This window comes from Macrobrachium rosenbergii, chromosome 42 (assembly GCF_040412425.1).
Source record: "Macrobrachium rosenbergii isolate ZJJX-2024 chromosome 42, ASM4041242v1, whole genome shotgun sequence".
NCBI lineage: Eukaryota > Metazoa > Arthropoda > Malacostraca > Decapoda > Palaemonidae > Macrobrachium > Macrobrachium rosenbergii.
In genome coordinates this window covers 23813375-23830799 of record NC_089782.1, presented here as the reverse complement: position 1 = coordinate 23830799, position 17425 = coordinate 23813375, and the positions used below count along the sequence as shown (strand labels likewise).

General features: G+C 38.1%; 1 protein-coding gene across 4 annotated transcripts in view; it reads right to left on the bottom strand.

Annotated features, from left to right (window-relative positions):
* Positions 1 to 1204: 1204 nt before the first annotated feature.
* The window catches only part of LOC136828058 (bromodomain-containing protein 4B-like), a 244872-nt gene continuing 228651 nt past the window's right edge, over positions 1205 to 17425 (bottom strand). For all 4 annotated transcript variants that reach the window (XM_067085758.1, XM_067085760.1, XM_067085759.1 and 1 more), the window contains 3 exons: positions 15190 to 15426; positions 13730 to 13828; positions 1205 to 5231 (listed from right to left, as the gene is read on the bottom strand). In XM_067085758.1, coding sequence (XP_066941859.1) covers positions 5121 to 5231; positions 13730 to 13828; positions 15190 to 15426 — 447 coding nt within the window. In that variant the 3' untranslated portion in view covers positions 1205 to 5120. The remainder of the gene's footprint in view (positions 5232 to 13729; positions 13829 to 15189; positions 15427 to 17425) is intronic.

Genomic DNA, 17425 nt, shown 5'->3' with positions numbered 1-17425 from the left:
ATGTTAGTGTACTGTTAGCAGAGTTTTTGTCTACTATTGAACTTACAATTTAGGTTGTTGGGATCACTCGGGAAGTCCGTATTGATTATTATATTGTGTTCTCAAGTGTATATTGCTTCTTCTAAGCTTAACTCCTAGTATGTCAGTATTTTTTATTGAGCCAGGCTGATTTTATCTCGTGGCTCATTTCATAATAGGTTTTGGCAGATGTTTTATAGCCATCCCTATTTATCTGGGCCTAGGACTAGCACTGACCGGTTAAAGCAGGGGTGTGCAACCTTTTCATCTCTCTGTCTCTCTCTCTATGAAACAACATTTTAGGAATTGAAGTAATTAGGGTTTAGTATACTTTCAGCTTGGCAGTTGGCCCCAGGGGCCTCACTGTACGAGGTTTATTTTTGAAGGGTCAGGCCGCACTGAAAAGTCTTGAGGGCTGCGGGTTGCACAGGCCTGGATTAATGAATGTGTTGATGATGCTGATTTAATTAAGTAAACGCAGCAAGATTTCCAATGTTTACTTAATAGAATGCATCATATATCTAGAGTGATGGTAAGCAAATAAAAAGTAAAAGTATAACAGAATTAATGACAACAGAGTATGCATAAACAAACGAAATAACACTAGTTGAGAAAGGACTGAGGTAAAGTCTCTTGAGTTGGAGTTTAGTGAAAGACTAAAAATACAAATAAACACTGAACAGGTTCAGTAAGATTTGAAATTCAAATAGACTGAAATTGCATCCTAAAGTAAGATTCTACATTAATGTATGATCTATTGCTTTACAGACCTGGATCATGGTTTGGCTATGAAACTGTCAAAAAAGATTTTTTAAATTCAAGAACAAAGCTTTAAAAAATTGAGTGATAGGTGGATAGCAAGAAATGATACTTTAGGGAAAATTACGTTCATTATTTGACGAGATAATGAAGGGGATATGGAGATTGCAACTTATGTACCACACCAGTTAGATTTAGTGTTGAGCGTCATTTAGTTTCCTGTGGGCATTGGGAGAGTTGTTATATCCCGACATATTGGATGTGAAGTTTTGAAATGGGAGGCTAGAAGACGAAGCACAGGAAGGGTATGAATTACAGAATTTCACGGAGGCCCTTTGTGTCTCATACCTTTGGAGGCCATGATGATGATGATAGCGCAAAGGAGGGTTGTAAGATGACAACAAAAGGACCAATAGTAAAACTAGTATTTAAGAATCACAAATTCTTTATTTAAACAGTAATTTGATATGAAGTTGTGTGCAGTTAGGTAGATAAAAAAAGGTGTTGGTCATCAAACCAAGCCAAAGTATTTCAAATTTAGAAGAAAGTGGCATCATAAACAGTGCAACAAATAATTCATAAGGTAACAACTTTCAGCATTTACATTTCTTGTATGAATAAAAATTAGAAAATTAAGATCACAAAAACATACAGTAACTTACATAAAAATATTGTGGGTTGGTGAACAGCAAGGGTCTTGAAAAAGTAATATTCTTCAATCAGTTCAGTCCCTCCAGGATAGTAACAAGATACCCACAGTATAATCCAACAGTGATGCTAAGGACAATTGAGCTAGAGTATCATTTCTGTGTTTTCAGTTGCAAAGGACTTGTCTGTGTGATGGCCAAGTTTGATTCACTGCCTGTTCTTTGAGACTAAGCAGTTGCACCATACTGCTACTAGTTTTTTGCTGGAAAATAATTCTTTTAAGCAATTCAGTCCTACATTTGCTTGGGTAATCATTGGAGTACATTATTTTTTAAAGGTAATGTTTTAACAAAATAAATTTTTATGTGGGCAAGGCACTCAAACCTATTAACAAATTCATCTGAGTGGACAGGGCACTCGGTACACAAGTTCTCCTCACTGACAAAACATAATTATTGAGGTTGTTGCATTATCTTAAATAATGATGTTGTTTTTAAATAATGATGGTTGTTTCTCCATTCCTGTTTGTTTGTATATAACAACCATAGTTTGGTTCAGATTTTCTCTAACCACTCTTAATAGCTGGTGAAGTTATATTCATCTTGTAGTTACAGGCTTATGCTAGTTTAGTGCAATATCTTGTCCCAGGACTGTCCTTTTTTTGCTGTTCACAAAATTCTTTCCCAAGCATGGATATTTTGCTGATGTTACTTCATAACACAAACAGATAGAAGGATGTCTTAATGGAGGGCATGGTACTTCTTAAAAATAGTTGGTATCTTTTGGCATCAATGCTGAAGAATGTTTTACTTTTCGACAAGGCATTGACTGTTTCCATTTAATGGTTTTTTGTTTCAGGACTCAGTCCCATCATATAGATCTATATAAAAGCAACAAACTGGTGAATTAGGAGTTTGTTGTCTTTGATATATACAGGTTATGTAAATATTCAGATAATGACATACTGTATATAGTACTCTAACAAATACAAGCTGATTACTTTATTACAAAATATTCATATCCACAAAAATCTCAATCTCATATATTCAAATACTTGTGTTTATATATAATAGGCTCTCAGTACATGTATAACTACAGTAAACCAGACGTAATCCCATCTAAACACAGTGTTTGCAGATATTGCAAATTCGCTATGTAACCCAAAATGGTACTTTACTATTTATTTTGTATCATTGCATTTCAATGAAATGTTTGCTTAGATCAGAAAATATCTGGATTATGTATGTTCAGTTTTAAAATTCTGGACATTACATTTATCGTATGTGATGTATATACATATACGTTGAATAGTATTTTATTTCATTTTTTAGAATATTGTGCACATATTGTACAATGTATAAACCTTAGTCATAAGCTATGTACAGTGAAATATTAAAATGAAAAGTAGTTTCAAAATAACATTTAATGTTATCATGCATAAAGATAAGAATTACATTCTACAGTACATTAACAGGATAGTAGTAGTAGAAGTAGTAGTATAGTAGTGAAAGGGGATGTGGTTGTTGTTGCAGTATTAATAGCATATTTATATTAGGAAGAGATTATACCAAGACTGCAAAATTGAGGCAAATAATTCTTTGTCCACCATATTTGATTATGTGCATAAATGATTGGCATTAACTAGAGTACGTAAGGATAATAACTGTGTATTTTTTCCTTAGAAACCTATTCATCGCTTTGGAGTTCTCATAGTAGATTTCAGAGAGGCCTTTTTGTAAGTTTTAATAATTATTCATGAATGTTTGAAAGTAATATTCATTTTAACATCAAAGATGATGTTTTGTGATACGTGCTCAAATACTAAGATTAAAACTAGTGATCACAGACCAAAATGTATGGTAAAAATTATATCAAAGGTTTCTACTGTGAATGTTAGGTAAAAGATTAGCTAGATAGCAAATATAGACAGAGTACTATAAAAGCTTTGATCTTGTACATGGTTTTAAATTAGATTTGTTTGATACCTTCCTGTCCATTCCTGGTTGCCATGAAAATTTAGCTTAGAAATATACAGTACTGTATTCAGAGTGTTAAGCTGGTACAGTGTGCAAATATTTTTTGTTTTTTTAGCTGTTAAATAATTATTCAAAAGGGCATAATATGACTTTTAAGAATTTGCATGAATGTAATGAGCTTGATAAAAAATAAGTCCTGTACACAAAATTCGTGGCATCAGGCATTTTGTTTTTGCTGCAGAACAGTGCTGTGGCAAGTAAGATTTTCTAGTTTCAAGTAAGATTTCTACTAATTATAAAGGCAAGTAAAATTTTCTATTTTCAAGTAAGATTTCTACTAATCATTATAAATTGACAGGACAAAATCAGTTCAAAAGATTAGTATAATTACTCGAAAATATATTTTTAGTAAACACTAACATTGTATGGAATATTATTTATGCAGGTATATACTAACATAGCTTGCTTGCCAAGAAATTATGGGACTGATTTTATTTACATGAAACAATTGTTTCATGGTTAATAATTTCACCACAGTGTGTCTGTGGTTAGAGTAAAAAGAGTGCGAAAGTAAAAGCATAGTATAATACCAATCTTGTTATCCTGTTATTAGTGGTACAGTATACTGAAATTTATAAAGTAAATGAAAAAATTGTCAGATTAACAATATGCTAGGTTTTATTAACATAGTGGTATCAGTGGTAGGCAGAAATTTACAAAGTACAGTGCTGAAAAATATGGGTGAGTGCTAGATTTTGTAAATGGATACAATAATGGTGCTAAGGGTACAGAAGCAGAGATGATAATTAGTATTACAAAGAAATTAATAGCAGAAAAATTAAGTTGTAACTTTATATTTGAAATGGTGGAATGGAAAAGCTACTCCCCATTTTTATGGTTAAATCAGTCACTGAAACACGGCTATAGATATGCCTGCCTCCTAGGGATATTGTGCTTTTATGTGACAAGACACAAATACAAAATATGAACACAAATATAAAATTTTACTATATTCATAGTTACAATACTCTTAACTGTATTTTTGTTTAAAATTACTCTTAATGGCAAGGTAGTCTTGTTTATCATCACTCTTAATGGCATTTCATGCATTACAAAGTATTTACAGGGTAATCCTGAAACATTTCAGTTGGATACTGTTATTGATTTCACTGCAAGGTTCCTTTGAAGATTAGCTGTAATTTTCATAAAACAGGTGTGTGAGCCATGACAAATCACAGGCCAGTCAGGCATGACAAAATGGCAAACAGGAATTTAAAAAATTCATTGAGGTTTAATGGCATAACTTTTGATTATCCACATTCATGGTTATTCTGTATATACTGTGTTTCTAACACTCGTCCTGATTTTGCAAAAACACATTATGAAGAAATCTAAAGAGCAAAATAGCAATGAAGTAAAACCCAATTTAAAATTATTAATATGTAAAGTGTTTACTATAGGATAGAGAGATGTCCATACAATTTATGCCCATGGTAAAATGTACTAAATGTAATACAAAAAAATGGATTTGTACAAATCTTGCCTATTTGTAGTTGTCAACGCTAGTTTTCTAATTGTGATTATCATAAGGGTTTTGCAATGTAGAAAGAAGCTATATTACAAAGCCACATATGGTAGACAGACTTCAATCTACTATGAGAATGAGAGTAAAGGTACAATTTATCAAAATCCTTGTCACAAAGATATTTTATTTCCTCTTCAGCCTGATACTTGCTGCAGTGGAGTGGAGGGAGGATCAAGCTCAATATGAGGCAGTTTAATAGATCCTCTTTTTGGCCGCCACAACATTACATCTTCTTGTTCTTCCACCTGTTGACAAAAAAAAAAATTATTTTTCTTACAAGGATGTGTTAGCAGTATAACTTAATGATTTATTGAGGCTCAGATTAGCCTCTGTATGCAGAGAGGATAAAAATGGAAATATATTTCTAGTTTATCTAAATTTACTGGACTTAACAATTTTGTATGAATTCATATTTTTTGTGCATGTTTTAAGGTTTTGGAAGATTTTAACCAACATGTACAATCTTGTGTGTTTCTAGCAGGAACCACTGTACTATACTGCACATCCCGGACTACATATTATATGCCCTTGGATGGGATGTTTTCAGACCCATGCAAGTTTACTTGGCCCCAAAACAAGATCGCAGTCATGTTATGACCAGAGCTGCATCAAGACCAGAAGACTTGAGACAAATACAGGCACACAAGACCACAATCCAAAACTGTAGCTGCCCAAAAGGCCAGGCAACAACCCAAAACCAGGACCAAGCCATGCCTGTAACAATATCTTGACCAAGCTTTGCCAGTGACCAAAATTAAGACGAGTTGCATGAACTCCAGCTTTGTGGACCACTGCAAGGGCTGCACCATAACTTCAGTGACCTGAATTGGAATCAGTAATATGATTAACTGCTCTGTCATTCAGAAGTTGCTCTAGCAATTCAAGTTTTAGCTAGCTCCCTTGAAAGGGCCACTATAAAACATCATGCTTATGAACATCAAGAATTGGATTACACAGAATAGGAAAACCTCAGTGCAGAAATTGGTTACTGTTAGGTCCAAATGGGACAGGAGTTAACTAGCTTTCTCTTTTTTGCTCCCACTCTTCATTGGCCTTTCTTTCTCATCTTTGAAGGATCCCTTTTTGAAATAGGAAAAGAGACTTTATGGACTTGGCCAGCTTTTTCCTTAGGGGTCTGAGGGATACACGTTACGAGTAGCACCAGAGAGAATGATAATGGGAATCAACATTGCAGAAGCTAAACAATCGTACATAGCTGGAACTGTTGTTATCCAGTCAATGAAGTATTGCAAAATGACCACCCAAGGATAATTATGCTCTTGGCATATCTTTTGCGCCTTTGCATACTCTGAAGATGTGTTAGTGGCTGAAAGCATTTGTTTTTACAAAGAAGTGGTTCTGAGAATGGGACCTCATTCCTGTCACTTTCTTGGTGACTTTCAGGCAATACCCAAGAAGAGGGTATCATTTTACTTATGAAATCTGTTACCATTGCAAACATCGTATAGAACAGAGTGGCAATACCCAAGACGAAGGCTTCATTTTACTAATGAAATCTGTTCCCATTGCAAACATTGTGCAACTCTCCCAGCTACGATTAATTGTCAAGAATGAACCAAAGGTGTGGGGGATGCCTTTCATAAAATTCCAGATTACAGTCCTTCCAGGTAATACTTCTGATGCTAAGAGAGTAGTCTCCTCTCTAGTAGTCTAGGAAGACTGTTCCATCTACGATTTTTCAACCATCTGTGGGGAAGGTCAATGATAGACCTATTTGCGACCAGATACAAGAAGAGGTTGGAGGTGTTTTGTTCGGTTGTTCTGGATCCTTGGAGGTGGCAGAAGATGCTCTGCAACACCCTTGGGACAGTCTGGATGCCTACACCTTTCCTCCCTTTTGCCTGATCTGTCAGGTAATCAACAGGGTAATAATCTCTCGGAGCCTCGGAATGACCCTGGTGGCTCCCTTGTGGCCACAAACCTATTATTTTCCCAATCTGGCTCTGCTGACAGAGACACTGAGAGAGATTCCCCCCTGACACAACCTCCTTTGCCAACCACACATTGAGAGGTTTCACCAATCAGTAGGGTCCCTATCTCTACACAGTTGGAGATTATTATCCAGTATCTCGTGTGAGCGAGAAGCTTTTCTCACACAGCAGCAACAGAGGTGTCTGGCTATCTCAGGAAATCTTCTTCAGCCGTGTACCAAGGGAAATGGGCCTTCTACTGTGATTGGTGTCGTCAACAGGGTTCCTCTCCAGTTGGAACTTCTATTCATCGAGTAGCTGACTTCCTAGTTTTCCTCCATAGGGAGAACTTACTTTCTGTGTCAGCCATTAAGGGGTACAGAGCTGCTCTAGAGCTAGTTCTACGTTTGAAAGGGGTAGACCTTGCCTCCTCATGGGTAATCTCCATGCTCCTCAAGAGTTTCGAGCAATCTTGTCCCCTGAGAGAGCTAAAACCTCCTAACTGGGATTTTACATCCTTAGCAGCCTCACTTGTGCCCCATATGAACCCTTACAAGGTTCATCTGACAGAAATTTGACTCTCAAGACTGTCTTCTTGCTGGCCTTAGCCTCATCAAAGAGAGTAGAATTCCATGGTCCCTCTTTTAATGTTAAACACTCGAGGGGTTGGGGGCAGGTAGTCTTTGAATTTGTCCCAGAATTCATAGCTAAGACTCAAAATCCTTCAGTGCCCGTAGCCAAGACTCAAAATCCCTCAGTGCCCGATGACAGATTTGAGTCTTTCTCGATCCCCTCCCCGACAGACTTTGTTGGTAACAATCCAGGGGAATTGCTAATATGTCTTGTTAGGGTTCTGCACACCTATTTAAAAAGGACTCTGTATCTCAGGCCTGAGTGTTGAAGAATTTTTGTTAGCACGGGCTGGAACAAGAAAGAAGTGTCCAAGAATGCCATCTCCTTTTGGCTGTGTGAAGTAATCAGACGTGCATGCAGTACCTCGTCAATTATGGATGACAATACAGTGCATGCAAGAGCTCATGATGTTAGGGGCCTTGGCCCTTCCATCGCTTTCAAAAAGAACCTGTCGGTTTATAGGGTACTGAAGGCTAATACATGGGTTGGTCAAACAACCTTCACCTCCTACCTTTGGGATGTGGCCCATAGATCCTTGGACACTTTTTCCTTGGGTCCGGTGGTGGCTACTCAGCAAGTTGTGTTGTTCATCCAGTGCCCCTAGCACGACAGGTTGCATCTTGCTTAAGATGTTGGTTGAAAGTGAGAGTGAATGGGGCGACTGGCCTTCTTCCTTTCCCTTTCTTCTTCTCCTCTGCTGGCAAGCAGTGGGTAGATGTATGGAACTGGCTAGATACAGGTGGTTGAGCAACTATTCTGTTTTCTATTATGATTGTTCCTATATACAATACAAATACTAGAAATAGAAGTTAGTCCTACCCTCTCTCTTACAAGGGGAGAGAGGATTGACAATAGAACAAGATTGGTAGCTACCTAATTCTGTTGTCTCTGATAATTATAGGTTCTTTTCTTGCTTCCTAGACACAATGTAGACTGGTGTTCCCATTGTGTCAAAGCTTGGATGTCTGGCATGGTGAGTAATCTTTCATTTAACAGATCAGAGGCATACGACTCCTTCCTATGCTCTTAACAATTAACCAAGAAGTAAGCCCAGGTGAGCCAACCCAGTAGTCGTTTCTGAAGCTTACTTTATCCTCCCACCAAAAGAAGTCTTCCCTACGCAAAGACCAGGTTTGTACCATATATGAACAAATGGCAAATTTTTATTTAATTTGTATTTTTCATAACTGCAAAGCCTTTAAGGCCTTTGTGTAAATGGCCCACCTCATGCCATCCCTCATTCAATTACCTGGCCTGGAAGATAACTGGTACGTCATGCAGCACAAGGGAGAAGACAGTTCCTCGTTGGATGAGTGGGTAGAGTTGTTGGCTAGCACTCTGCTGGGCCCGAGTTCGAGTCTCCAGCCAGCCAATGAAGAATTAGAGGAATTTATTTCTGGTGATAGAAATTCATTTCTCAGTATAATGTGGTTCGGATTCCACACCTACTGTTGCCAGGTAACCAACTGGTTCTTAGCCACATAAAATAAGTCTGATCCTTCGGGCCAGCCCTAGGAGAGCTGTTAATCAGCTCAGTGGTCTGGTTAAACTAAGGTATACTTAACTTTTTTAACAAGGGGAAGAGAGGTCAGACTCTGCCTACTCTCTCCCCATGGGCTGTCACCCTGCTGTCACCAACCCTTGTTCTGTTTTTAACTGGATCCAGCTAGTGCTAAAAAGAATTTCCTCTATGTAAAGACCTTAGGTTTGTAGTTATGAAAAGTACAAATTGATTAAAAATTTGTCATATTAGAGGTTATTCCATACTGAAGTGAAGAGTCACTGATTCAATCAATATTAGTATTCCACAGATAGCCGAGTTTCTTTCAGAGCAGAACTATCACTCATCCACTGAAATTTGTTTGTCATTCTGACGGTGGAATTGTGTGGGCCCAACATGAATTTCTCTTGGTAGTTGTTGAATTTGTGATTTGAGGTAAAGAGGAAGCTACACATTGTTGAGGAGGGTCATGCACACCAAGGACTGAAAACTGATCTCTCTCCACTGCAGCTACCCCTGTCAGGGAGGCATAGATCACAAACAGCCAGAAATAAACCACTGCAACCTTTAACATACCATCACTTATATCAATACTAAGGACAATGATGACTTACTCCATTGCCCTATCAGAACTTCTTTAGCAAAGGATGCAATAGGAAGCAAGGAACCAATGTTCCATCCTCTTTTAAGCTGTTTTAATTAAGAGCATGGCTTTTCAACCAACAACAAAAAACAGCACAAGTTGTGTTGTCCACAAGATCAGATATCGCTCAACCTTTTTAAACGATTTGGATATCAACCTGTATATTTTCCTATGAGAATACAAACCCTTCATTTTTATATGGATATCATTGGTGAAAGCTAGAGCTGTTGTTGAAGCTTGGTAAAAAGATGGTTATAACTAATAGCAGATGAGTGATGGGGTGGGGGACCCACCCACTTGCTTGGTAAGCAGCAACAATTTTTTTCCAGCTGCCTTTCCGTGGAGATGTACTGGAGTATCTCTGTCATCATGGATGCTGTTGGAATCTCCTACTAGAATATTTCCATATTTAATTGACTGAAGACTGTAATGTTTATGGATTCTGCTTTTCTGTGACTAGTTAGCATGATGGTCCATAGCATTCTTCCCCTAGAAAGAATGATCAGTTACAATATCCTGGACACAAATAACTGTGTGCTAGGTTTTTCTCTAGAGACAATTAACCTTCATTCTTTTTGTATGGCTTCTAGAGGTCAGGAGTGCCTGCCATTTTTAACTGTGTTGAGTCTCTCTTGGTCACCTGCCCAGTGGAAGAATAGCAAATTGAGGAGGAAAGAGGCAAATAAGGTTCCATCAGAGCTCTTAATACTGTAAGGTGATTGCAACGTCAGAATTACTCCTTCCTTGTTCTGTACCTGCCTTGATCCCTTACTCCTTCAACTGTGACAAGTGTCCACCCGTTCTCCCCTTGCCCAGTCCAGTAAGGGTATGTGTGGACTAGACAATGATAGAGTGGCTGCCCCCATGTGGGGTGCTGGTGCTTATGTAATGCCATCTCCTGCCATTCTCACCTCTCTATCATCTGCTGTTTCTACTCCCAGACATCCCCAGGAAATGAAAGAGCTGCTGACAGCATTGTGGCTTTCTCTTGTCATAGTAGAAGACTCTCCTCTATGCTTTCAGGGACATTTGGCTTTGACTAAAAGTTCCCAGCTGGCATCGGTCTCTTTGGATCCTACCAATACAGCCCCAACTTCCTCCCTCCTAGCCTAAGTGCACTGCAACTGTTCTCAATGCTACAGCTGTAGCTGCTATGGCAGCTCCTGCTCCTGTTTAGTCTGGGATGTATGCCTTGACCTTTTCCTTAACAATAGATGCAGGAGAGGAAGAGATACCCATGGCCAAGTGAGGTCAAAGACAAGCTTTACTGTTTTTTGTCTTCATCTTCATATCAGCAGAACAAGAGGAAGAAGGTCATGGAGGCTAAGAAGACTTCTCACAGCCATAGTTCTTCCACTGGGAGTGATGGTGATCCTAGCACCTGTTTGCAAAGGCAGTGCAGGTGAATCAATGCCTAAGTTCATTCATAACCAAGCTCTGTTGCATGGGTCCACAGCGCACCTTTCTCGGGAGAGGAGAGTTTGTGATTTTTCTGAAACATAAGGAAGAGTCAATCAGAGGGCTGGCTAAAATAGTTCTCTAGAACTATCTTGTTAAGTCCTCAGTCAGTCTCCTGACCATTGTGAGCATGGCCATATTGTACTACGGTGTGTTACACTGGCTCAAGGCTACATCGGAACATGCATGGTCCATTGTTGACTCAACCTGTGCACTCCTGCTCACCTAGGTCGGATAGTGGGCCAACCTAGCTGGTCTAGCTTCCTATTCTGGTATGAGGGTAACAGGGTTGACTGCATTTAATCACCTTTAGTGCCTTTGTTGTGTGGAACTTGTTCTGTTTGGGGATCTAACTGAGCTGTCAGATTCTGCAGAGTTGGAAAGGCAGTTTTGCAAGGTAGCTGGGCTCACTCATTAGCATAGTTGTCTTGGAGAAGAAACCAGGGGTATTCCTTAATTACTAGTATCCATCATTGAAGGCACCTTGAGTATTACCCGTCGAGTCCACATGGTCCTTTTATTTATCTTGGTCCTTATATGAGTGGGGTGCTCTGGAAGAGGTGGATTCTTTGATGTGGCAGTGGAAGTATTGCATCGTGGAGGATGCTGAGCTCTGTCCTCTATTGGTGATCCCATCAATCTATGAGTTGATGAACTACCTTAGGTTGGAATGGCTTTTTCCAGAGGAGTCGCCATAGCTTTGTTCCAGGCTACATCATGGTTAGACTTGTTTCTCAAAGAGATGTCAGGCTTGAGGCGTCAGGGAAAGGACATTTACCTTTCTCACCAGTCCATAAACTTGTAAGGTAAATGGTCTTGAAAAAGTGAGATGGTGTTTGTAGCCTCTTTTCAAGACAGGCTGAGGTGGCAGTTAAGTGCAGTTTCCTTCAAAGGTTCCTTTGGGGCCCATGAATGACACTGCAACTAAGCCTCTGGGGGTCATTACACCAGTGACATTGATCAGGTCCCCAGTAGTTTTCTTCCTTGCGGAAGGGAGGAAAGGGGCAAGGTCCTGTAATAATGCTGCAAGTTTTGAGATGCCCCTGACTCCACTGATCAATGTGGAAGTCTTGGGTAATCAGCATCTTTCAGGATTAATACAGAAAAAAATTCTTTTACAGACTCTGTCTCCCCTTTCTCAGAGCCTAATCAGATTTCCTTCTTATTCTCAGGATTGTCCATATCTCTCACCCTGTTGACAGAGGTGTAGATAACACTGGAAGAGGATGCACTGGAAGTCGCAGATGACTATTCTCCAGGCTTCTACTGCCATCTCTTCTTGGTGTTGATGGTAACCGGAAGCTGAAGACCATTCATTAAGCTCTCTTCAGAACAAGATCACTCGTCAGACTCTATTAATGATGGAACCCCATTTTGTTCTTAAGACAAAATTTTAGGCTGCATCAGGGTCCAGTTGAGGAAAAAGGGAGATTCAATGTGAGATTTGGCATTTATTACAGTATGGAACAGTTTAGTCAAGTCTACTAAACAATTTTTGTTTCACCATACACATTGCATTCTATAAGATACATTTGTTCAATAATCATGGTATTTAAAAATGCAAGAAAAATATTTTCAAGCAAATGCTTCTCACTTCACAAAGCATCTACATAACTGTATCAGCAATTTTAGGAAGTTGAAATCTTTCAGTCCAGCCCTATAACTGTTACTATAAATTAATGGTTTAACATTGTTAAACTGCTTTCATAGCTAGCACGCAAAATAGGCGTTACATCACAACAATTAGAATCACACCATCTCATTTGAAACTCTTAAATCCTTACAATTAAAGGGCAAGGAAGCTGTTACAAGAGCAAAATAATAATTTAAATTAATAAGAGGCCTCACAAGCTCTGCTTAAGGATTATGAGGCTGTGATTAACTTCAAGGTGAAGTGTACTTATTGAGAGCACAAGATGATGATAGTTTTTGACCCAAGTTACTGATTACAAGTTAGTATGGGCGACATACTGAGTGTTTCTTTACAAGGATATATGAAGAAAAAGCATTCTATGTACAAAATGTATAGTACTTATTGAAGATTTTTAATAGAATAACTCTGGTGATAATTGAAAAAAATGAAGCTTTTAAACAGAAACAACAAGAGTTAATATCACTCAGAAGAACCTAAGTTAAAAGAAGAAATTCATCACCTTTGATTACACAGGGTTGCTTGAAGTATAGTTTTATTATGAAAGCCTGCTTATAATGCAGATACTTTCATCTTGGCAGCATTGAAATGGACCGATCACAGGTAAATTTTTAGTATCGTGATTAAATTCTTTGAAGGGAATACTGTCATGAACGGCCTTATTTATTATATTATGTAATTATAGAAGTACTGTAGTTGAATAAGACCCCATGTCATAACTAACTCACCCTTCTTAACCTGCAAACTGCTAGACCTACCTGAAGGATTTGAAAATAAATGAGGTAAAAATTGGGATTGGCTGTAAAACCTAATACTGAATACTAGCTTGTTAAAAATTGCTTGCATCATGATTATGCAGGACATGGCTTTAATATATTTTTGCTGAAATTTGGCTTCAACTACTTGGCTTGCATTTTTGCTCTTACCTGCTCATCAGTGGCTCTTGGTGAAACCTTCACGGCTCCAGCTTCCTCAACACCCATTAAGGACAGTCGTCGTGTTGTCTCAGTCAAGTGAGGATCATCCTGAAAATCAGGAGAATTTGGTGAATGCAGCTGCTGCCTACAGAATTCTCCATATATATTATATAACAAGTATTTCATAAAATAAAGTATTTTGATGCTATTTATCTATATGACTACCAATGGTGAGCCTTTAAAATTTACTTTCAAAACAGAATTTTTCTTTATAAGAAGAAAAATATCCAGCTTGATGTAAATACAGTACAGTAATGTCCTTTTAGGAGATTTAAGACTGCATAACTTCCGGGAAAACAAAATACTTCATAGGATGGAGGAAGAAAGTACAATCAGTGCTTAAACTTTCAAAAAGCAATAGCAATACTTGGAAAAGGCTAAAATATGACACCCACTAAAGTTACAGAAACTGAACTCTCGGAGCAACATGACATGAGCATGTTTTCCAGCATCTTGGCACCATGCATTACACTAAGTAGCTAATATTTTTCATACTTGCACCCATGCAAAAGAGTTTAGACCACTTAATTCGTCACCATATAGACAAATCTGTAATGCAAGTTCATGACAACAGATCAGTCAATTGTGGGCTACTTGTTTCAGTGGCACGACACTGTAAAATGTGTTTATGTAAAAGTGCGATTATGGGTAACAGTTGGCCTGTCTAGTTGTGAGATTTTGACGTTGACAATCAAATTTGAGTCTTTATCCCCAAATATGAAAACACTGGGAGATTGAATGTCATCCATATGTTGGATGATAAGTGCGATATTCCAAATATGTAAGAACGATTCTTATGGATTCCTGGGATCCATACAAACCTGATAAAGCTGGTTAGAGATTAGCATACAGAAGAACTAATAGTCAATCATGTCATAACCAGTCACTTTCATGCCTCATTTATTATATTTGTTTTAATAACAAAACTAAGCTCAGTTCTTGTGAATATTCACAAAAGTTGTTAAAAAATCTTGCTCTATTGGGTCGTTCTTGGGAATATTCACAAAAGTTGTTAGAAAATCTTGCTCTATTGGGTCGTTCTTGGGAATATTCACAAAAGTTGTTAGAAAATCTTGCTCTATTGGGTTCTTGGGAATATTCACAAAAGTTGTTAGAAAATCTTGCTCTATTGAAACAAGTAATGTTGAGGGATCCTGCATGTGGTAGTATAGAAATGTTGACAAATAATGAGGAAATGGTCAAAGTCTGAGATTACTTGGGTGTCCTGTACAGTACATACCGATATAGAATTAATCCCACCATTGTAAATATCTGCATCATCTATGTTGTGACATAGCAACAACATTAATTCGTATGTCAATTTTTTTTTAACGACTTACAGTACAAAAATTAGATAATCCTTTCCCCTATGGTGTGCTTTCTAGAACAAAGTTGTGCATTTTTCTCACCTGTGCAGCAGGTTCAGAAGTAGCCAAAGGTGGAGATTTGGGACTTGTGCTTGGAAGTGGTCCTACTTTCTTTGGTTGGTCATCTAATGGAAGGTTTGTTGGGGGCTTTGGGTGGTGGTGGTGGTGATGATGATGGTGGTGTGCTGGACTTTTGCAGTGGCCTTGACTTATGGCCTCATCATCGCTGCTGCCTTCTGTGTACAGCTCTTCTCCACTTATCCAGCTTTCTTCTTCTTCCTGTTAAAATAAATACAGATGAGATGAAAGCTGACATCCGATTTTACATGCAGATCTTTCATTTCACCATAATATTATAAATTACTAAAAAAAATCCTCTTTGCCTGTAGTGCAAAAAATTACACTGAATATACTTTATTAATAAGAAAAAGTTTTTACTGAAAAATACTGATTTAGCACCAAAAGTAGTGTTTTAGATTAGCAATTTTAATTTCAATGATGATTAAACTTCTCGATCAATGTAAACGATTTTATTGATAAGTTTATCCATCGTCAGATAAACAGTTCTTGTCTTTGCTTCTCAGAATTAAAAAGAGGCTACAGAAGTTGGAATTCTGTGGATTATTACTTCTTGAAATCTTCAGTTTTGAATGCGGTGGTATGTGTTATTCAAAGCCGTATCCAGAATTAGTAATTAGCAACAAGTGGATACACAAGTGTGTACTTTACATTTAAATGTAAACCCCAAGGGCAATGGATCAATTTATATAATCTGGAATTGCTGGGACTACAAATAAACTGCTTTCGTATGGTAGTGAATATGTTGTTACCTGGGTTACCACCGTGTATTAGGTCTGGATGAAGAAACAGTTCCAAAGGATTAGTAAGAAGAACTGTTCCTCTACAAGTTACAGGTGATAGAGGAGACTAAAATTATAATGGAGGATGATATTACTTCCCCTACCAGGGAAGGTGTATTGTAATTGAGAAAAGTAACAGCGAGATTGATAAGGAAAGTAGGGGCAGACAAGGAAGAGGGTGTATTGATCAAGTGTTTGTCATGAAGCATTAATGAGAGAAGTCTGAGGGAAAATTTTTTTATTGCATTAAAGGACGTAGACAAAGTTATGAGAGAACTGATATAGAAAGCAAGTTCTTATGATGGGGCAAATTGTGTTAGGATATGAGATGGGAGATTGCTTGGTTTAGTTAAGTATATCTAGTTTAACCAGACCACTGAGCTGGTTAACAGCTCTCCTAGGGCTGCCCCGAAGGATTAGATTTATTTTACATGGCTAAGAACCAACTGGTTACCTAGCAACGGGACCTACAGCTTATTGTGGAATCCAAACCACATTATGACGAGAAGTGAATTTCTGTCACCAGAAATAAATTCCTCTAATTCCTCATTGGCCGCTCGGAGAGTCGAACACTGGGCCAACAGCGTGCTAGCCGAAAGCTCTACCCACCCCGCCAATGAAGAACTACTTGGTTTAGTTAAAAGTGGGTATGCAACACGGGTGTTATGTTACTATGGTTGTTCAACTTCTTGAGGAAGGGGGATGTGATAAGTCAGAGAAAGAAAATGAAGAGTGGGGTGTCTATGAATGCAAGGGATGGTATGTGTGAGTGGACTGATGCTCTTAATTCTCCTTTATGGAAGTGAAAAATGGATGTTAAATACAAGTGAAATATGGATGTTGAAGGTAAACAAAAGAGAAAGGTTGGAGTGTTTGTGATTAACCGGTTGCCTAGTGTTATACGTTCCATGAGAAGAATTGAAAAGCTGAGAAATTGTGGAGATCACATAGGCAGAGGTGGTAAAAAGGTTAAAGTAGGTGAAATGAAGTACCGGTTCTCAGATGGTTCAGTAAGGTGGAAAAGACCGCGACTAATATGCTGGTGCAAGTATTTAACCTGGAGTTGTTTGAAGGACCTAGAAAGTGTTGGGTTAATGAAGTGAAAGAGGTACTTTAAAGGAAGGGCCTCTATTCGCGAAAGTATAAGCAAAAACGACGTGAATGATGCAGGAAGCTAAAGGGGTTTGACATCATCTAATGATTCTTATGTATAAGTGTAAGAAGTATTTAATGCTGTGGAGGTCATGTTTTACCCTTTTTTTCCTATTTGGAGCTACCCCCTCTACGTAAGAAATGACTAAATGTTGAAAAATGTATATGCATTCAGGAAACCATTCAGTTCACGTATCCGCACATTGAAAATTTAACGCAAACCATTCCAAACGTAGGATGACAAATTGTGGCATTTTCTAAAATAT